The 22,372-nt window shown below is 42.5% G+C and overlaps 1 protein-coding gene across 1 annotated transcript; it reads left to right on the top strand.

Annotated features, from left to right (window-relative positions):
* Positions 1-21,100: 21,100 nt before the first annotated feature.
* On the top strand, positions 21,101-22,162 carry LOC120061706 (extensin-like). The gene has a single exon (XM_039011601.1). The coding sequence runs from the start codon at positions 21,101-21,103 to the stop codon at positions 22,160-22,162; it is 1,062 nt and encodes a 353-aa protein (XP_038867529.1).
* Positions 22,163-22,372: the final 210 nt, after the last annotated feature.

Genomic DNA, 22,372 nt, shown 5'->3' with positions numbered 1-22,372 from the left:
AACAGATGGCACTGTGATAGACTGCATCCAATTTGCTGAGTAGAGTGTTGGAGGCTATTTTGTAGATGACATCGCCAAAGTCAAGGATCGGTAGGATATTCAGTTTTACGAGGGTAGGTTTGGCAGCACGAGTGAAGGAGGCTTTGTTGTGAAATAGGAAGCCAATTCTAGATTTATTTTTGGATTGGAGATTACAGTCTAACCAGACACCTAGGTATTTGTAGTTGTCCACATATTCAAAGTCAGAACCGTCCAGTGTAGTGATGCTAGTCGCGCGGGCGGGTGCGGGCAGCGATCGGTTGGAGAGCATGCATTTAGTTTTACTTGCATTCAAGAGCAGTTGGAGGCCACGGAAGGAGCGTTGTATGGCATTGAAGCTCGTTTGGAGGTTTGTTAACACAGTGTCCAAAGAAGGGCCAGATGATTACAGAATGGTGTCGTCTGCGTAGAGGTGAATTAGAGAATCACCAGCAGCAAGAGCGACATCATTGATGTCATTGATGTCATTGATGTCATTGGTTTCTTCCTAGGTTTTGGCCTTTCTAGGGAGTTTTTCCTAGCCACCGTGCTTCTACACCTGCATTGCTTGCTGTTTGGGGTTTTAGGCTGGGTTTCTGTAAAGCACTTCGAGATATTAGCTGATGTACGAAGGGCTATATAAAATAAACTTGATTTGATTTGATTTGATGTATACAGAGAAAAGAGTCGGCCCGAGAATTGAACACCAAGGCTATTGAGTCTGCCGATAAGAATGCGGTGATTGACAGAGTCAAAAGCCCTTGCCAGGTCGATGAAGACGGCTGCACAGTACTGTCTTTTATCGACGGCGGTTATGATATCGTTTAGGACCTCGAGCGTGGCTGAGGTGCACCCATGACAAGCTCGGAAACCAGATTGCATAGCGAGAAGAAATGGTCGGTGATCTGTTTGTTAACTTGGCTTTCGAAGACTTTAGAAAGGCAGGGCAGGATTGATTTAACATTGATTAAGAATAGGCTATGTATCTTGTAGAAAATATACACAGCACGTTCAATAGTGCATTCAATCACTATTCTGCGTCAATATGTTAATCTTAGCATTAGCCAAGTCGGACTTGGACTAATTGACTTATGTTGATTGTAAATCTCTGTCATATATTTAGGGAAGTAGATAATATCTTTGTTCACTTCCGTTTAAAATTCTTGGGTAGAAAAGTAGGCCATCGGCTATAAAAAGTTACTTTAAGTCTACACAGTTCAAATACTAATATCACTTTTAAGATGGGCTAATTATTAATGGGCTAATCCATTAATTTGTGTCCGATGGTTAGCTGTTGATGTTAATAGCCACGAGAAATCATTTGGAGCGATATAATGATCCGCACTGTGTGGCAGTCAGTCAGTCAACCAGTCATTCAGGTAGTTTGTCAGTCAGCCAGTCGCACTTGCCTTCAGGCAGTAGCCTATGTGAAAGAATGCAGAAAGGGGTGGAGTTGTTCGTTGGGAGATTTTACTTTTTCAAACGCTCGCCAGTAGATATCACCTACTCTGCCTGAAGACAGAGAGAGAAGAGCACACTGTGACTTCGTTTGAACTGCACCATTATAAATCAATCGGCCTGCAATTACTTCGCGTTTCCATTAGATACGACCTTTCTGTATAGTGGTGTATCTCGAATGGAGAGCACTTAACATATTTGGTTGAACTTCTGATCTCTTGTTCTCCACTGCTCATGGAATGGAGAACTGACGGTTGGTCCCTGACGGTTGGTCCCTCTGTTCTCAGTGGAAAGCTCGCTGCGGACTCGCGCCTGGCTTAGGACGGCGTGAGAATAGGTGAAACGCTCGAGAGAGAGAGAGAGAGAGAGAGAGACTTGCACACGGTCAGGCTGAGTGAACAGGGGAGTTGTCCCGGGTCTCCCGCGCGCATGGAGGGAGACGTAATGGACAAGCTGGATAGCATGTCTGCGGTGTGTGACTTCGATCCCATTGCGGGGAAAATCCCGGCAACCAAAGTGGAGATCACAGTGTCATGCAGGTAAGCTCACCGAGCCAGCTGATTACTCTGTCTCTCTCACAGACTTTGGATAGGTCCGTTGCGCTTTGGAAAAATACGGGGCAGGGCACTGCAGTTCAGCGTTCAGAAGAGTTGATAGGCTGTATTTCATTGTAAAGATGCAATTCATTGCCAATTACCCGTTAGATGGGTTATTCAATGAGTGTTGTAACGGTCTGACATTTCGTGAAGAAGCCTCTAGTTTGCTTCTCTGATGCGCAAGGAGGACAGCGGTTGGCTATAGAAACCTGCGTTCTGTGTTGTGGTTAATGTGGAAATTTCATGTCTAACTTTGAATCCATTTTCCTAATATTATGTTAAAAGGGTAGGGACTTACTTGGGGTGGGTGCTTAAACCCGCTTAAACGTTTCCAGCCTGTGAATAAAACGGTCGCGTGCCACAGTTGATATCGAGTTTGTTGGCGCGGGGGTAGAAGTTCCTTTAATCAATGCTTTGGTGCCTGCAGTGAAATGTAGAGGATGAATAGCCTGCACGTAGCCGAGTATTTTCCCCAACCAGTGACGATCACTGTGCCGCACGACAATGTTGTGGTGTGGATTGGGGTGGGGTTCTTGGAAGGACAATAGAGCCGTCAAGCCGATATAATTTGACCAGGTTCATTGTAAAAAGCATGGGCTACTGTAGCCTAATTCGACTGTTCCTGTATTGGTTTCAGTCGTCCATTTCCATTAAGAGGTCAGGGAAGTGGAAATTAACAGATGATCAAACAATCAAACAAAGCATGTTAACATGTCTCTTCATGTCTCTTCATGTCTCTTCGAGTCCATCTGAAGATGTCACTCAATCTGATACAATGGCTCTACTGCTAATGTGAAGTCTGGTGATTGGTGCTACTGGAGCAGTTTGGTACTCTACCTCCCTCATTTCTCTCTCTCATTTCACTCTCTATCTCCCTTGCTCTCTATCTCCCTAATTTATTTTTCTATCTCTCTCACTCTCTATCTCCCTCCTTTCTCTCTCTATCTCCCTTGCTCTCTATCTCCCTCCTTTCTCTCTCTCTATATCCCTTGCTCTCTATCTCCCTCCTTTCTTTCTCTATCGCTCTCACTCTCTATCTCCCTCCTTTCTCTCTCCATCTCCCTTGCTCTTTATCTCCATCCTTTCTCTCTCTATCTCCCTCCTTTCTCTCTCTATCTCTCTTGCTCTCTATCTCCCTCCTTTCTCTCGTTGTTTCTCATCCTCTATCTCCCTCCCTCCTTTCTCTCTCCCTCCTTTCTCTCTCTCACTCTATCTCCCTCTCTCCCTCCCTCCTTTCTCTCGCTATCCCTCACTCTCTATCTCCCTCATTTCTCTCTCTCTCTCTTTTCTCTCTCTATCTCTCTTGCTCTCTATCTCCCTCCCTCCTTTTTTTCTCTCTGTCCACACTTTTCTCTCTCTCTCTCTGACAGAGGCCATCACATCCATGTTGTGTTGGCTATTCCTCGTTGTAACTTAAAGGACACAGCCTGCAGTTTTCTCAAGGCCGCCAATTAATGTGTTTTTCACAGAGCTATCAGAAATTAATATGATGTCATCAGACCTGAAGGAGGAGAGAGATTGATCAGAGGCTTTGCTTTGATGCTGCTTGTGGTCTGTTCCCTTGGAGGTGCCTACACACACACACACACACACACACGCACGCACGCACGCACGCACGCACGCACGCACGCACGCACGCACGCACGCACACACACACACACACACACACACACACACACACACACACACACACACACACACACACACTTAGGAATAAATAGGAATAACAACTTTCTATTAACTGGAGGAAATTGATATGGCTGTTTGGTACAACATCAATCATATAACAAAAAAAACTGTAACCAAACATGCCCAACTATCAAGCGCCCTAATTGGTCATTGACGTTTCACCACACACTCCTAAACTGGCAGAATAACTGTCATCCTACATTTTTGAACTCAGAATATCTGCCATCATAAATATCTGTCAAGGCTCAGGAGAACACCCAGATGCAGACAGTTTCGAAGTAACAAAAGTTTATTACAAAAAAAGGGGGGCAGGAAAATGACAGATTACGGGGCAGGCAGAGGTCAGTAATCCAGAGCAGAGTCTGAAAGGTAAAGACAGGCAGGCAGGGTCAGGTCAGGCAGAGGTCAGTAATCCAGGGTGGTGTGAAAAGGTACAGAACGGCAGGCAGGCTCAGGGTCAGGGCAGGAAGAATGGTCAAAACTAGGAAAACTATAAAACAGGAAAAATAGAAACTAACTGGCAACAGACAAACAGAGAACACAGGTATAAATACACTGGGGATGATGGGCGAGATCGGCGACACCTGGAGGAGGGTAGAGACAAGCACAAAGACAGGTGAAACAGATCAGGGAGTGACAATGTCTGAATAACTGTCATAATAAATATCTGAGCACAGAATAACTGCCATCATAAATATCTGAAAGTACATAAACTCAGCAAAAAAAGAAACGTCCTCTCACTGTCAACTGCGTTTATTTTCAGCAAACTTAACATGTGTAAATATTTGTATGAACATAACAAGATTCAACAACTGAGACATAAACTGAACAAGTTCCACAAACATGTGACTAACAGAAATGGAATACTGTGTCCCTAACCCTAACCCTAACCCAAAATCAAAAGTAACAGTCAGTATCCGGTGTGGCCACCAGCTGCATTAAGTACTGCAGTTCATCTCCTCCTCATGGGCTGCACCAGATTTGCCAGTTCTTGCTGTGAGATGTTACCCACTCTTCCACCAAGGCACCTTCAAGTTCCCGGACATTTCTGAGGGGGATGGCCCTAGCCCTCACCCTCCGATCCAATAGTTCCCAGATGTGCTCAATGGAATTGAGATCCGGGTTCCTCGCTGCCCATGGCAGAACACTGACATTCCTGTCTTCCAGGAAATCACACACAGAACGAGCAGTATGGCTGGTGGCATTGTCATGCTGGAGGGTCATGTCAGGATGAGCCTGCAGGAAGGGTACCACATGAGGGAGGAGGATGTCTTCCCTGTAACGCACAGCGTTGAGATTGCCTGCAATGACAACAAGCTCAGTCCGATGATGCTGTGACACACCGCCCCAGACCATGACGGACCCTCCACCTTGTTGCCAGTGATGTCTGGTGAGGACCTGCCTTACAACAGGCCTAAAAGCCCTCAGTCCAGCCTCTCTCAGCCTACAGTCTGAGCACTGATGGAGGGATGGTGCGTTCCTGGTGTAACTCGGCAGTTGTTGTCATCCTGTACCTGTCCCGCATGTGTGATGTTCGGATGTGCTGATCCTGTGCAGGTGTTGTTACACGTGGTCTGCCACTGCGAGAACGATCAGCTGTCCGTCCTGTCTCCCTGTAGTGTCTCCCCCCACTTTTCGTGGCTGTTTATTTACCACCACAGACAGATGCTGGCACTAAGACCGCACTCAGTCAGCTGTATAAGGAAATAAGCAAACAGGAAACCACTCACCCAGAGGCTACGCTCCTAATGGCCGGAGACTTTAATGCAGGGAAACTTAAATCAGTTCTACCAAATTTCTATCAACATGTTAAATGTGCAACCAGAGGGAAAAAATTCTAGATCACCTGTACTCCACACACAGAGACGCGTACAAAGCTCTCCCTCGCCCTCCATTTTGTAAATTCGACCACAACTCTATCCTCCTGATTCCTGCTTACAAGCAAAAATTAAAGCAGGAAGCACCAGTGACTCGGTCTATAAAAAAGTGGTCAGATGAAGCAGATGCTAAACTACAGGACTGTTTTGCAATCACAGACTGGAACATGTTCCGGGATTCTTCCGATGGCATTGAGGAGTACACCACATCCGTCATATTACTATCACAGTGGCATCCGTTTTGTCACCAAAGCCCCATATACTACCCACCACTGCAACCTGTACGCTCTCATGGTTCCCTCGCTTCATACTCTTCACCAAACCCACTGGCTACAGGTTATCTACAAGTCTCTGCTAGGTAAAGCCCCGCCTTATCTCAGCTCACTGGTCACCATAGCAGTACCCACTCGTAGCACATGCTCCAGCAGGTATATCTCACTGGTCACCCCCAAAGCCAATTCCTCCTTTGGTCACCTTTCCTTCCAATTCTCTGCTGCCAATGACTGGAACGAAATGCAAAGTCACTGAAGCTGGAGACTCATATCTCCCTCACTAGCTTTAAGCAGCAGCTGTCAGAGCTGCTCACAGATCACTGCACATAGCCCATCTGTAAACAGCCCATCTATCTACCTCATACTGTATTTATTTATTTATCTTGCTCCTTTGCACCCCAGTATCTCTACTTGCACATTCATCTTCGGCACATCTACCATTCCAGTGTTTGATTGCAATATTGTAATTACTTCGCCACCATGGCCTATTTATTGCCTTACCTCCCTAATCTCATTTGCACTCACTGTATATTTTTTTTACTGTATTATTGACTGTATGTTTGTTTTACTCATTTACATTTACATTTAAGTCATTTAGCAGACGCTCTTATCCAGAGCGACTTACAAGTACATACATTCATACTTTTTTTGTACTGGCCCCCCGTGGGAATCGAACCCACAACCCTGGCGTTGCAAGCGCCATGCTCTACCAACTGAGCCACACGGGACTCCATGTGTAACTCTGTGTTGTTGTATGTGTCGAATTGCTATGCTTTATCTTGGCCAGGTCGCAGTTGCAAATGAGAACTTGTTCTCAACTAGCCTAGCTGGTTAAATAAAGGTTAAATAAAAATACAAATAAACGGCTTTATCAATAAGTGCATCAAGGACGTTATCCCCACAGTGACTGTACGTGCATACCCTAACCAGAAGCCATGGATTACAGACAACATTCGCACTGAGCTAAAGGGTAGAGCTGCCGCTTTCAAGGTGCGGGACTCTAACCCGGAAGCTTACAAGAAATCCTGCTATGCTCTGCCACGAACCATGAAACAGGCAAAGCGTCAATACAGGGCTAAGATTGAATCATACTACACCGGCTCCGATGCTCGTCTTATGTGGCAGGGCTTGCAAACGATTACAGACTACAAAGGGAAGCACAGCTGCGAGCTGCCCAGTGACACAAGCCTACCAGACAAGCTAAATCACTTCTAAGCTCGCTTCGAGGCAAGCAACACAGGCATGCATGAGAGCATCAGCTGTTCCGGTCGACTGTGTGATCACGCTCTCCGTAGCCGACGTGAGTAAGACCTTTAACTTCTTATGGCTGCAAGCCCGACGTCGGTACACTTATGACAACAGCCAGCTCAAGTGCAGGGCGCGAAATTCAAAATATATATTTTTTTAATATTTAACTTTCACACATTAACAAGTCCAATACAGCATATGAAAGGTACACATCTTGTGAATCCAGCCAACATGTCCGATTTTTAAAATGTTTTACAGGGAAGACACAATATGTAAATCTATTAGCTAACCACGTTAGCAAAAGACACCACTTTTTTTACTCCACCAGTTTTTTACTCCATCAGTAGCTATCACAAATTCGACCAAATAAAGATATAAATAGCCACTAACCAAGAAACAACTTCATCAGATGACAGTCTGATAACATATTTATTGTATAGCATATGTTTTGTTAGAAAAATGTGCATATTTCAGGTATAAATCATAGTTTACATTGCAGCTACAATCAGAAATTGCACCGAAAGCAGCCATAATAACTACAGACACCAACGTCAAATACCTAATTACTCATCATAAAACATTTCTGAAAAATACATAGTGTACAGCAAATGAAAGACAGGCATCTTGTGATTCCAGCCAATATTTCCGATTTATTAAGTGTTTTACAGCGAAAACAAAATGTAGCGTTATATTAGCTTACCACAATAGCCAGAAACACTTGGGCGCCGACGACTAGTTCACATCTACGACAGATATATGAAATAGCATCATAAAATGTTTCTTACTTTTGCTGATCTTCCATCAGAATGTTGGACAAGGTGTCCTTTGTCCAGAACAATCGTTGTTTGGATTTAGAACGGCAACTTTCCCTCTTCATTTAGCAAGCACACTAGCCAAGTGGCGCGAATCTCTCCATGTCAACAAACGGAAGAGAACGGAACACGGCAAAACTCCCAAAAAATGTTCAATAATCTGATGAAACTATATTGAAAAAACATATTTTACGATGATATGGTGACATGTATCAAATAAAATCAAAGCCGGAGATAGTAGTCGCCTATAACGGCAGGTAAACAGAAGGCAATCCCACTGTCCACCTCGCGCTCTTCAGAGTACCGAAAATGGGGGACATGTCATTCCAAGATGATGTGTTCCATCTCAGACCAAGATAATCACCTCATTTCTTCTCTCACAGCCTCTTGACATCCAGGGGAAGGTGTATGACGTGCATGTATACTAATAGATCTCATGCCCATTTATAGGCAGGAAGAAGAACAGAGCCTCGATTTCAGACTTTCCACTTCCTGGTCAGGAAATGTGCTGCAGAATGAGTTCTGTTTCACTCAGAGAAATAATTCAAACGGTTTTAGGAACTAGAGAGTGTTTTCTATCCAATAGTAATAATAATATGCATATTGTACGAGCAAGAATTGAGTACGAGGCCGTTTGAAATGGGCACCTTTTATCTGGCTACTCAATACTCCCCCTGCAGCCAGAAGAAGTTAAAGAGGCCAGACGGATTACCAGGACGTGTGCTCCGGGGATGTGCTGACCAACTGGCAGGTGTCTTCACTGACATGTTTAATATGTCCCTGATTGAGTCTGTAATACCAACATGTTTCAAGCAGCCCACCATAGTCCCTGTGCCCAAGAACACAAAGGCAACTTGCCTAAATGACTACCGACCCGTAGCACTCACGTCTGTAGCCATGAAGTGCTTTGAGAGGTTGGTAATGGCTCACGTCAACACCCTTATCCCAGAAACCCTAGACCCACTCCAATTTGCATACCGCCCAAACCGATTCACAGATGATGTAATCCCTTTCCAAATCTGGACAAAAGGAACACTTATGTGAGAATGCTATTCATTGACTACAGCTCAGCGTTCAACACCATAGTACCCTCAAAGCTCATCACTAAGATAAGGATCCTGGGACTAAACACCTCCCTCTGCAACTGGATCCTGGACTTCCTGACGGGCTGCCCCCAGGTGGTGAGGGCAGGTAGCAACACATCTTCCTCGCTGATCCTCAACACTGGAGCTCCACAGGGATGCATGCTCAGTCCCCTCCTGTACTCCCTGTTCACCCACGACTGCATGGCCAGTCACGACTCCAACACCATCATTAAGTTTTCAGACGACACAACAGTGCTAGGCCTGATCACAGACAACAACGAGGCAGCCTATAGGGAGGAGGTCAGAGACCTGGCCGGGTGGTGCCAGAATAACAACTTATCCCTCAACGTAACCAAGACTAAGGAGATAATTGTGGACTACAGGAAAAGGAGGACCGAGCACGCCCCCATTCTCATTGACGGGGCTGTAGTGGAGCAGGTTGAGAGCTTCAAGTTCCTCGGTGTCCACATCAACAACAAACTAGAATGGTCCAAACACACCAAGACAGTCGTGAAGAGGAGGGCACGACAAAGCCTATTCCCTCTCAGGAAACTAAAAAGATTGAGATCCTCAAAAGGTTCTACAGCTGCAACATCGAGAGCATCCTGACTGGTTGCATCACTGGTTCGGCAATTGCTCGGCCTCTGACCGCAAGGCACTACAGAGGGTAGTGCGTACGGCCCAGTACATCACTGGGGCTAAGCTGCCTGCCATCCAGGACCTCTACACCAGGCGGTGTCAGATTAAGGCCCTAAAAATTGTCAAAGACCCCAGCCACCCCAGTCATAGACTGTTCTCTCTACTACCGCATGGCAAGAGGTACCGGAGTGCCAAGTCTAGGACAAAAAGGCTTCTCAACAGTTTTTACCGCCAAGCCATAAGACTCCTGAACTGGTAATCAAATGGCTACCCGGACTATTTGCATTGTATTCCCCCACACAAACCCCCCCGAACCCTCTTTTTACGCTGCTGCTACTCTCTGTTTATCATATACGCATAGTCACTTTAACTATACATTCATGTACATACTACCTAAATTGGGCCGACCAACCAGTACTCCCGCACATTGGCTAACCGGGCTATCTGCATTGTATCCCACCACCCGCCAACCCCTCTTTTACGCTACTGCTACTCTCTGTTCATCGTATATGCATAGTCACTTTAACCATATCTACATGTACTTACTACCTCAATCAGCCTGACTAACCGGTGTCTGTATGCAGCCTCGCTACTTTTATAGCCTCGCTACTGTATATAGCCTGTCTTTTTACGGTTTTATTTCTTTACTTACCTATTGTTCACCTAACACCTTTTTTGTACTATTGGTTAGAGCCTGTAAGTAAGCATTTCACTGTAAGGTGTTGTATTCGGCGCACGTGACAAATAAACTTTGATTTGATTTGAGCTACGAGTGGTTCAGCGGTCTAAGGCACTACATCTCAGTGCAAGAGGTGTCACTACAGTCCCTGGTTTGACTCCAGGTTGAATCACATCTGGACGTGACTGGGAGTCCCATAGAGCGGTGCACAATATGCCCAGTGTCGTCCGGGTTTGGCTGGGGGGGGGGGGGTTAGGCTGTCATTGTAAATAAGAATTTGTTCTTAACTGACTTGCCTAGTTATAAAAATAAAACATTAGACTTTTACTCAAGTTGTATTTAACTGGCTGACTTTCACTTTTACTTGAGTAACTTTCTATTAAAAGGTATCTATACTTTTACTCAAGTATTACAATTGGGTACTTTTTCAACCACCGCAAGCTTGTGTGTGTACTTGCACCTGTGTTTATACATGCGTGTGTGTGTACTTGCACCTGTGTTTATACATGCGTGTGTGTGAAGTAACAGCAGATGTATTTTAGACTTGCTTGTTGATCTCATTGTTCATCTTGTTGTTTATTCTCCTTCCAACCCCTCATGCGTTACACAGTGAGGTTGACAGTTTCACTGTGAAAGCCCTCAGGCTCTGTGGTTCTGTTGTCTCTCTTGTTTGTCTCTCGCTAGAGAAAGACTAACTTCTCCATACAAGTCAAGACTACAGGGAGAAATTCAATCATATTTTTTTTCTTTTCACAAAGCCTTGCTTGTATAGCGTCTGTGGCAGAAGCTGTTGCAGCTACGCTGAGCCATCCACCAGCTCCATCTTTATTTCAATTGATTTCACATCCAGCTGTATAAGGATAGATTCTGAATTATATTTTGGAAAGCATATTGATTATATTATTTTTTTAAACTATTAAACTTGGGTTTCCTATACAGGTCTAAGAACTCTTTCACTGTGTCGATTAGACATACCTTAATAACCCAACGGTTGCTTCCTATCCTAGAATATGATGGCATCCTCTATCAAAACACACAAGACCTTTCTTTTGCGATTAAGATGTAATTTATAATTATCTTTGCAGAGTCATTCTTGGATGCCATTATAATATATATATTTTTTAGAACAATGTCTGAATCACTAAATTGACTGTCACTCCCAAACAGAAAACAACTGCATTGGAACCACTTTCTTTTTAAATGTATAAACTTGAATGTCCCTGTATAAATTTACAAGACTTACACTACTGCTTTCGAAAACAGCAGCAATGGTAAAATAAGATCTTTCAGATACAACGGCCCAGCTGACTGGAGTAATTTATCTATGGAAATCAGGGCACTACAAGCCCACTGTCAACTTAAGAAAGACCTTTGTCAAATGTTAAGCTCAAACTGTTTGTGTTTTTAACTAATAGAAACATCACCATGTGAAGATATTTATAAATATGTACAGTACCAGTCAAAAGTTTGGACACAGCTACTCATTTCAGGGTTTTTCTTTATTTTTACTATTTTCTACATTGTAGAATAATATCTAAGACAGCAAAACTATGAAATATGACATATGGAATCATGTGGTAAGCAAAAATGTGTTAAACAAATCAAAATATATTTTATATTTGAATTCTTCAAAGTAGCCACCCGTTGCCTTGATGATAGCTTTGCACACTCTTGGCATTCTCTCAACCAGCTTCACCTGGAATGTTTTTCCAACAGTCTTGAAGGAGTTCCCACACATGCTGAGCACTTGTTTGCAGCTTTTCCTTCACTCTGCGGTCCAACTCATCCCAAACCATCTCAATTGGGTTGAGGTCGGGTGATTGTGAACACTCTCTTTCTCTTTCTTGGTAAAATATCTCTTACACATGCCTGGAGGTGTGTTGGGTCATTTTTCTCAAAAACAAATGATAGTCATACTAAGCGCAAACCAGATGGGATGGCGTATCGCTGCGGAATGCTGTGGTAGCAATGCTGGTTCTAATAAATAACTACTTCAAATAAATACATATTCTATTCTACAGTGGCTCCTCTTGAAAGTTGTTTGGTTTGAAAAAAATAACATCTTGACTCTGGAATAGTCCGCATAATTTAATTGTATTAGTCAGTGCATTAACTTCATGTGTATTAGTCATCCCATTAACTTCATGTGAAATAGTCAGCTCATTAACTTCATGTGTAATAGTCAGCCCATTAACTTCATGTGAAATAGTCAGCCCATTAACTTCATGTGTAATAGTCAGCCCATTAACTTCATGTGAAATAGTCAGCCCATTAACTTCATGTGTAATAGTCAGCCCATTAACTTCATGTGAAATAGTCAGCCCATTAACTTCATGTGTAATAGTCAGCCCATTAACTTCATGTGTTATAGTCAGCCCATTAACTTAATGTGAAATAGTCAGCCCATTAACTTCATGTGTATTAGTCAGCCCATTAACTTCATGTGTAATAGTCAGCCCATTAACGTCATGTGAAATAGTCAGCCCATTAACTTCATGTGAATTAGTCAGCCCATTATCTTCATGTGAAATAGTCAGCCCATTAACTTCATGTGAATTAGTCAGCCCATTATCTTCATGTGAAATAGTCAGCCCATTAACTTCATGTGTATTAGTCAGCCCATTATCTTCATGTGAAATAGTCAGCCCGTTAACTTCATGTGTAATAGTCAGCCCATTAACTTCATGTGAAATAGTCAGCCCATTAACTTCATGTGTAATAGTCAGCCCATTAACTTCATGTGAAATAGTCAGCCCGTTAACTTCATGTGTAATAGTCAGCCCATTATCTTCATGTGAAATAGTCAGCCCGTTAACTTCATGTGTAATAGTCAGCCCATTAACTTCATGTGTAATAGTCATCAGCCCATTAACTTCATGTGTAATAGTCAGCCCACTAACTTCACGTGTAATAGTCAGCCCATTAACTTCATGTGTATTAGTCAGCCCATTAACTTCATGTGTAATAGTCAGACCATTAACTTCATGTGTAATAATCAGCTTAATTGAATGTGTAATAGTCAGTTTAATTGAATGTGTATTAGTCAGTTTAACTTGATGTGTAATAATCAGCCTAATTGAATGTGTAATAGTCATCTTAATTGAATGTGTAATAATCAGCTTAATTGAATGTGTAATAGTCAGGTTAATTGAATGTGTAATAATCAGCTTAATTGAATGTGTAATAGTCAGCTTAATTGAATGTGTAATAGTCAGCTTAATTGAATGTGTAATAATCAGCTTAATTGAATGTGTAATAGTCAGGTTAATTGAATGTGTAATAATCAGCTTAATTGAATGTGTAATAGTCAGCTTAATTGAATGTGTATTAGTCAGCTTAATTGAATGTGTAATAGTCAGCTTAATTGAATGTGTATTAATCAGCTTAATTGAATGTGTAATAGTCAGCTTAATTGAATGTGAAATAGTCAGCTTAATTGAATGTGAAATAGTCAGCTTAATTGAATGTGTATTAATCAGTTTAATTGAATGTGTAATAGTCAGCCCATTAATTTCATGTGTAATAGTCAGGTTAATTGAATGTGTATTAATCAGTTTAATTGAATGTGTAATAGTCAGCCCATTAACTTGATGTGTAATAGTCAGCTTAATTGAATGTGTAATAGTCAGCTTAATTGAATGTGTAATAGTCAGGTTAATTGAATGTGTAATAGTCAGCTTAATTGAATGTGTAATAGTCAGGTTAATTGAATGTGTATTAATCAGCTTAATTGAATGTGTATTAATCAGCTTAATTGAATGTGTATTAATCAGTTTAATTGAATGTGTAATAGTCAGCTTAATTGAATGTGTAATAGTCAGCTTAATTGAATGTGTAATAGTCAGCTTAATTGAATATGTGTTAATCAGCTTAATTGAATGTGTATTAGTCAGCTTAATTGAATGTGTATTAATCAGCTTAATTGAATGTGTATTAATCAGCTTAATTGAATGTGTAATAGTCAGCTTAATTGAATGTGTAATAGTCAGCTTAATTGAATGTGTATTAATCAGCTTAATTGAATGTGTATTAGTCAGCTTAATTGAATGTGTATTAGTCAGCTTTATTGAATGTGTATTAATCAGCTTAATTGAATGTGTATTAGTCAGCTTAATTGAATGTGTATTAATCAGCTTAATTGAATGTGTATTAATCAGCTTAATTGAATGTGTATTAATCAGCTTAATTGAATGTGTATTAATCAGCTTAATTGAATGTGTATTAGTCAGTTTAACTTCATGTGTATTAATCAGCTTAATTGAATGTGAAATAGTCAGCCCATTAACTTCATGTGTAATAGTCAGCCCATTAACTTCATGTGTAATAGTCAGGTTAATTGAATGTGCAATAGTCAGGTTAATTGAATGTGTATTAGTCAGCTTAATTGAATGTGAAATAGTCAGCTTAATTGAATGTGTATTAGTCATGGTTAATTGAATGTGTATTAGTCAGGTTAATTGAATGTGTAATAGTCAGGTTAATTGAATGTGTAATAGTCAGCTTAATTGAATGTGTATTAGTCAGGTTAATTGAATGTGTATTAGTCAGGTTAATTGAATGTGTATTAGTCAGCTTAATTGAATGTGTATTAATCAGCTTAATTGAATGTGTAATAGTCAGGTTAATTGAATGTGTATTAGTCAGCTTAATTGAATGTGTATTAATCAGCTTAATTGAATGTATAATAATCAGCTTAATTGAATGTGTATTAATCAGCTTAATTGAATGTGTATTAGTCAGCTTAATTGAATGTGAAATAGTCAGGTTAATTGAATGTGTATTAATCAGCTTAATTGAATGTGTAATAGTCAGGTTAATTGAATGTGTATTAGTCAGCTTAATTGAATGTGTATTAATCAGCTTAATTGAATGTGTATTAATCAGCTTAATTGAATGTGTAATAGTCAGCTTAATTGAATGTGTATTAATCAGCTTAATTGAATGTGTAATAGTCAGGTTAATTGAATGTGTATTAGTCAGCTTAATTGAATGTGTATTAATCAGCTTAATTGAATGTGTATTAATCAGCTTAATTGAATGTATAATAATCAGCTTAATTGAATGTGTATTAATCAGCTTAATTGAATGTGTAATAGTCAGGTTAATTGAATGTGTATTAGTCAGCTTAATTGAATGTGTATTAATCAGCTTAATTGAATGTGTATTAATCAGCTTAATTGAATGTATAATAATCAGCTTAATTGAATGTATAATAATCAGCTTAATTGAATGTGTATTAATCAGCTTAATTGAATGTATAATAATCAGCTTAATTGAATGTATAATAATCAGCTTAATTGAATGTATAATAGTCAGCTTAATTGAATGTGTATTAATCAGCTTAATTGAATGTGTAATAGTCAGGTTAATTGAATGTGTATTAGTCAGGTTAATTGAATGTGTATTAGTCAGCTTAATTGAATGTGTATTAATCAGCTTAATTGAATGTGTATTAATCAGCTTAATTGAATGTATAATAATCAGCTTAATTGAATGTATAATAATCAGCTTAATTGAATGTGTATTAGTCAGCTTAATTGAATGTGTAATAGTCAGCTTAATTGAATGTGTAATAGTCAGGTTAATTGAATGTGTAATAGTCAGCTTAATTGAATGTGTATTAGTCAGGTTAATTGAATGTGTATTAGTCAGCTTAATTGAATGTGTATTAATCAGCTTAATTGAATGTGTATTAATCAGCTTAATTGAATGTATAATAGTCAGCTTAATTGAATGTGTATTAATCAGCTTAATTGAATGTGTAATAGTCAGGTTAATTGAATGTGTATTAGTCAGCTTAATTGAATGTGTATTAATCAGCTTAATTGAATGTGTATTAATCAGCTTAATTGAATGTATAATAATCAGCTTAATTGAATGTATAATAATCAGCTTAATTGAATGTGTATTAGTCAGCTTAATTGAATGTGTAATAGTCAGCTTAATTGAATGTGTAATAGTCAGCTTAATTGAATGTGTAATAGTCAGGTTAATTGAATGTGTAATAGTCAGCTTAATTGAATGTGTATTAGTCAGGTTAATTGAATGTGTATTAGTCAGCTTAATTGAATGTGTATTAATCAGCTTAATTGAATGTGTAATAGTCAGGTTAATTGAATGTGTATTAGTCAGCTTAATTGAATGTGTATTAGTCAGCTTAATTGAATGTGTATTACTCAGCTTAATTGAATGTGTAATAATCAGCTTAATTGAATGTGTATTAATCAGCTTAATTGAATGTGTATTAGTCAGCTTAATTGAATGTGTAATAATCAGCTTAATTGAATGTGTATTAATCAGCTTAATTGAATGTGTATTAATCAGCTTAATTGAATGTGTATTAGTCAGTTTAACTTGGTGTGTATTAGTCAGGTTAATTGAATGTGTATTAATCAGCTTAATTGAATGTGTATTAATCATCTTAATTGAATGTGTAATAGTCAGGTTAATTGAATGTGTATTAGTCAGCTTAATTGAATGTGTATTAGTCAGCGTAATTGAATGTGTAATAATCAGCTTAATTGAATGTGTAATAATCAGCTTAATTGAATGTGTATTAATCAGCTTAATTGAATGTGTATTAGTCAGTTTAACTTGGTGTGTATTAGTCAAGTTAATTGAATGTGTATTAATCATCTTAATTGAATGTGTAATAGTCAGCTTAACTTGATGTGTATTAGTCAGGTTAATTGAATGTGTATTAATCAGCTTAACTTGATGTGTAATAGTCAGCTTAACTTGATGTGTATTAGTCAGCTTAATTGAATGTGTATTAGTCAGCTTAATTGAATGTGTAATAGTCAGCTTAATTGAATGTGTATTAGTCAGGTTAATTGAATGTGTATTAGTCAGCTTAACTTGATGTGTATTAATCAGCTTAATTGAATGTGTATTAGTCAGCTTAACTGAATGTGTATTAGTCAGCTTAATTGAATGTGTATTAATCAGGTTAATTTATGTGTAATAGTCAGGTTAATTTATGTGTAATAGTATTCAAATGAAATGACTCATCCACCTAATCACAACCCGTCTTTGTTTCCTATATAATGTCTTCTGTGCAACAGTATAGCAGCTGTCCAGGGTGATGGTTTGGGGGGTTTAAAGCAAACCTAGGTTTGTGTGGATGAGAGACATGACCAGGGGCTAGGTTTGTGTGGATGAGAGACATGACCAGGGGCTAGGTTTGTGTGGATGAGAGACATGGCTAGGTTTGTGTGGATGAGAGACATGATCAGGGGCTAGGTTTGTGTGGATGAGAGACATAGCTAGGTTTGTGTGGATGAGAGACATGACCAGGGGCTAGGTTTGTGTGGATGAGAGACATGACCAGGGGCTAGGTTTGTGTGGATGAGAGACATGGCTAGGTTTGTGTGGATGAGAGACATGACCAGGGGCTAGGTTTGTGTGGATGAGAGACATGGCTAGGTTTGTGTGGATGAGAGACATGATCAGGGGCTAGGTTTGTGTGGATGAGAGACATGACCAGGGGCTAGGTTTGTGTGGATGAGAGACATGGCTAGGTTTGTGTGGATGAGAGACATGACCAGGGGCTAGGTTTGTGTGGATGAGAGACATGGCTAGGTTTGTGTGGATGAGAGACATGACCAGGGGCTAGGTTTGTGTGGATGAGAGACATGACCAGGGGCTAGGTTTGTGTGGATGAGAGACATGACCAGGGGCTAGGTTTGTGTGGATGAGAGACATGGCTATGTTTGTGTGGATGAGAGACATGGTCGGTGGCTAGGTTTGTGTGGATGAGAGACATAGCCAGTGGCTAGGTTTGTGTGGATGAGAGACATGTGTGGGTGAGAGACATGGCTAGGTTTGTGTGGATGAGAGACATGGCCAGGGGCTAGGTTTGTGTGGATGAGAGACATGGCCGGTGGCTAGGTTTGTGTTGGTGAGAGACATGGCTAGGTTTGTGTGGATGAGAGACATGTGTGGGTGAGAGACATGGCTAGGTTTGTGTGGATGAGAGACATGGCCAGGGGCTAGGTTTGTGTGGATGAGAGACATGGCTAGGTTTGTTTGGATGAGAGACATGGTCGGGGACTAGGTTTGTGTGGATGAGAGACATGGCCGGTGGCTAGGTTTGTGTGGATGAGAGACATGACCAGGGGCTAGGTTTGTGTGGATGAGAGACATGGCTATGTTTGTGTGGATGAGAGACATGGTCGGTGGCTAGGTTTGTGTGGATGAGAGACATAGCCAGTGGCTAGGTTTGTGTGGATGAGAGACATGGCTAGGGGCTAGATTTGTGTGGATGAGAGACATGGCCGGTGGCTAGGTTTGTGTTGGTGAGAGACATGGCTAGGTTTGTGTGGATGAGAGACATGTGTGGGTGAGAGACATGGCTAGGTTTGTGTGGATGAGAGACATGGCCAGGGGCTAGGTTTGTGTAGATGAGAGACATGGCTAGGTTTGTGTGGATGAGAGACATGGCTAGGTTTGTGTGGATGAGAGACATGGCTAGGTTTGTTTGGATGAGAGACATGGCTAGGTTTGTTTGGATGAGAGACATGGCTAGGTTGGTGTGGATGAGAGACATGGCTAGGTTGGTGTAGATGAGAGACATGGCTAGGTTTGTGTGGATGAGAGACATGTGTGGGTGAGAGACATGGCTAGGTTTGTGTGGATGAGAGACATGGCCAGGGGCTAGATTTGTGTAGATGAGAGACATGGCTAGGTTTGTGTGGATGAGAGACATGGCTAGGTTTGTGTGGATGAGAGACATGGCTAGGTTTGTTTGGATGAGAGACATGGCTAGGTTTGTTTGGATGAGAGACATGGCTAGGTTGGTGTGGATGAGAGACATGGCTAGGTTGGTGTGGATGAGAGACATGGCTAGGTTGGTGTGGATGAGAGACATGGCTAGGTTTGTGTGGATGAGAGACATGGCTAGGTTTGTTTGGATGAGAGACATGGCTAGGTTTGTTTGGATGAGAGACATGGCTAGGTTGGTGTGGATGAGAGACATGGCTAGGTTGGTGTAGATGAGAGACATGGCTAGGTTGGTGTGGGTGAGAGACATGGTCGGGGACTAGGTTTGTGTGGATGAGAGACATGGCTAGGTTTGTGTGGGTGAGAGACATGGTCGGGGACTAGGTTTGTGTGGATGAGAGACATGGCTAGGTTGGTGTGGATGAGAGACATGGCTAGGTTTGTGTGGGTGAGAGACATGGTCGGGGGCTAGGTTTGTGTGGGTGAGAGACATGGCTAGGTTTGTGTGGGTGAGAGATGGTCGGGGACTAGGTTTGTGTGGGTGAGAGACATGGTCGGGGGCTAGGTTTGTGAGGGTGAGAGACATGGTCGGGGACTAGGTTTGTGTGGGTGAGAGACATGGTCGGGGGCTAGGTTTGTGTTGGTGAGAGACATGGTCGGGGGCTAGGTTTGTGTGGGTGAGAGACATGGTCGGGGGCTAGGTTTGTGTTGGTGAGAGACATGGTTGGGGGCTAGGTTTGTGTTGGTGAGAGACATGGTCGGGGGCTAGGTTTGTGTGGGTGAGAGAGGAGAAGAGAAAAGAAGCATCAGCACAAGGATTGTGTGTAATTGATTTAGTAAGTCTGAGAGGCCTCAGATTGCAACCCAAATTGAATTGAATTGCTTCTCTGCTCCACTTTGCTCTTCTCTGATGCTCTGACTGTACCCCTACAGGCAGAGAGAGAGAGAGAGATAAAGAGAGGGAGGGAGGGAGAAGGATAGAGAGAGAGAGGTAGGGAGGGATGGAGAGCGAGAGACATTCAGTGCCAAGACAGCGAGAGAAGAGAGAGAGAGCCGACATAGCTTCCTGTTTGAAAGAACCTGCACTCTGAGCACCCCAACCCTAAGATGAGAGCAGGGAAAATGCAGTTGTTGAGACTGGATTGGTCTGTTTGTGTCACTGCCTTGCTGTCTGTGTCCTCTCCTCTCCCAGTGAGAGAGACAGCACTGCACGAATACAGTGCAGTCATAGAGGTTTTAAACCAAGAGATGTTTCAGGGATTTCTATTGGAGCAGTTTAGGAGTATTGTCCGCACATCCAGTTGGTGTTTCTATTGGAGCGGTCTATATTCAGTTTCTTTGGCACTGAGGGTTAGACAGATAACAAATGGAATGAGGGAGGTGCTTTGTGAGGTCATCAGTTCAGGTGGTTAGCTCTGAAGGTAGGTTGTTTTGTATGTCAGTTAAACATCTTGTTAGTTGAGGATCTTGTTAGTTAAGCGTCTTTGTTGAATTTGTTTCCTGTATGTGGTTTGTTTTGTGGCATCATGAATAATAATCACAGTAGTATCCTACCTAGCAGCTAACTTGAATCCTGCAGGATGTTTTCTCTCTGTGTTTCTCAGCCAGTAGAGCAGAGCCTTGGAGTTCTGTCCTGTGTAACGGTGTAAAATGACCTAAGGGAAACAGGGATTTTAAGAAATGCGACTCCAGATCACCACTTGACAGTAACACTGCCTTGTCTCTGTTGTGTTGCCGCCTTCTGCAAGAGGGATGGAGCAAAAACAGTTCTGACAAAATGTCACCAACACCCTGAAGGGTAAAAGCTTGTATTTTTCTTATTTGTCAATTTTGTCTACATGTCCTTTTTACTCCTTGGAAAGATCAAACCCCAAGACGAGTCATTAATTGTTACTATGGAGGTGGTAGGTTTTTGTATCTACACTCCTCTCAGTCCAGATTGAGTGGCCCCCTACCCCCATTACCTCTTTCGAACCAAACCCCATGCTCTCTGGCCCCAAACCCCCATGCTCTCTGGCCCCAAACCCCCATTCTCTCTGCTGGACCCAAACCACCATGCTCTCTGCTGGACCCCAAACCCCATGCTCTCTGGCCCCAAACCCCCATGCTCTCTGCTGGACCCAAACCCCCATGCTCTCTGCTGGACCCCAAACCCCATGCTCTCTGGCCCCAAACCCCCATGCTCTCTTGCCCCCAACCCCATGCTCTCTGCTGGACCCAAACCCCCATGCTCTCTGCTGGACCCCAAACCCCATGCTCTCTGGCCCCAAACCCCCATGCTCTCTTGCCCCCAACCCCCATGCCCTCTGCTGGACCCCAACCCCCATGCTCTCTGGCCCCAACCCCCATGTTCTCTGGCCCCAAACCCCATGCTCTCTGGCCCCAACCCCCATGTTCTCTGCTGGACCCCAACCCCCATGCTCTCTGGCCCCAACCCCCATGTTCTCTGCTGGCCCCAAACCCCCATGTTCTCTGCTGGACCCCAAACCCCATGCTCTCTGGACCCAAACCCCCATGCTCTCTGGCCCCAAACCCCCATTCTCTCTGCTGGACCCAAACCCCCATGCTCTCTGCTGGACCCCAAACCCCATGCTCTCTGGCCCCAAACCCCCATGCTCTCTGCTGGACCCAAACCCCCATGCTCTCTGCTGGACCCCAAACCCCATGCTCTCTGGCCCCAAACCCCCATGCTCTCTTTCCCCCAACCCCATGCTCTCTGCTGGACCCAAACCCCCATGCTCTCTGCTGGACCCCAAACCCCATGCTCTCTGGCCCCAAACCCCCATGCTCTCTTGCCCCCAACCCCCATGCCCTCTGCTGGACCCCAACCCCCATGCTCTCTGGCCCCAACCCCCATGTTCTCTGGCCCCAAACCCCATGCTCTCTGGCCCCAACCCCCATGTTCTCTGCTGGACCCCAACCCCCATGCTCTCTGGCCCCAACCCCCATGTTCTCTGCTGGCCCCAAACCCCCATGTTCTCTGCTGGACCCCAAACCCCATGCTCTCTGGCCCCAAACCCCCATGCCCTCTGCTGGCCCCAATCATTTGGTGTAATATTTTGGGGTAGATTGGTTAGAGTATAATTAGGCCAATCAACGTGTGTGTGTGTGTGTGTGTGTGTGTGTGTGTGTGTGTGTGTGTGTGTGTGTGTGTGTGTGTGTGTATGTGTGTGTGTGTGTGTGTGTGTGTGTGTGTGTGTGTGTGTGTGTGTGTGTGTGTGTGTGTGTGTGTGTGTGTGTGTGTGTGTGTGTGTGTGTGTGTGTGCCGAGGCACACTG

Source organism: Salvelinus namaycush, chromosome 16 (assembly GCF_016432855.1).
Source record: "Salvelinus namaycush isolate Seneca chromosome 16, SaNama_1.0, whole genome shotgun sequence".
NCBI classification, from domain to species: domain Eukaryota; kingdom Metazoa; phylum Chordata; class Actinopteri; order Salmoniformes; family Salmonidae; genus Salvelinus; species Salvelinus namaycush.
This window is presented reverse-complemented; position numbering and strand designations above follow the sequence as displayed.

Excerpts from the sequence above, each read along its gene's own strand:
- LOC120061706 (XM_039011601.1), top strand. The coding sequence starts at position 21,101 with ATGCTCTCTGGCCCCAAACCCCCATTCTCTCTGCTGGACCCAAACCAC.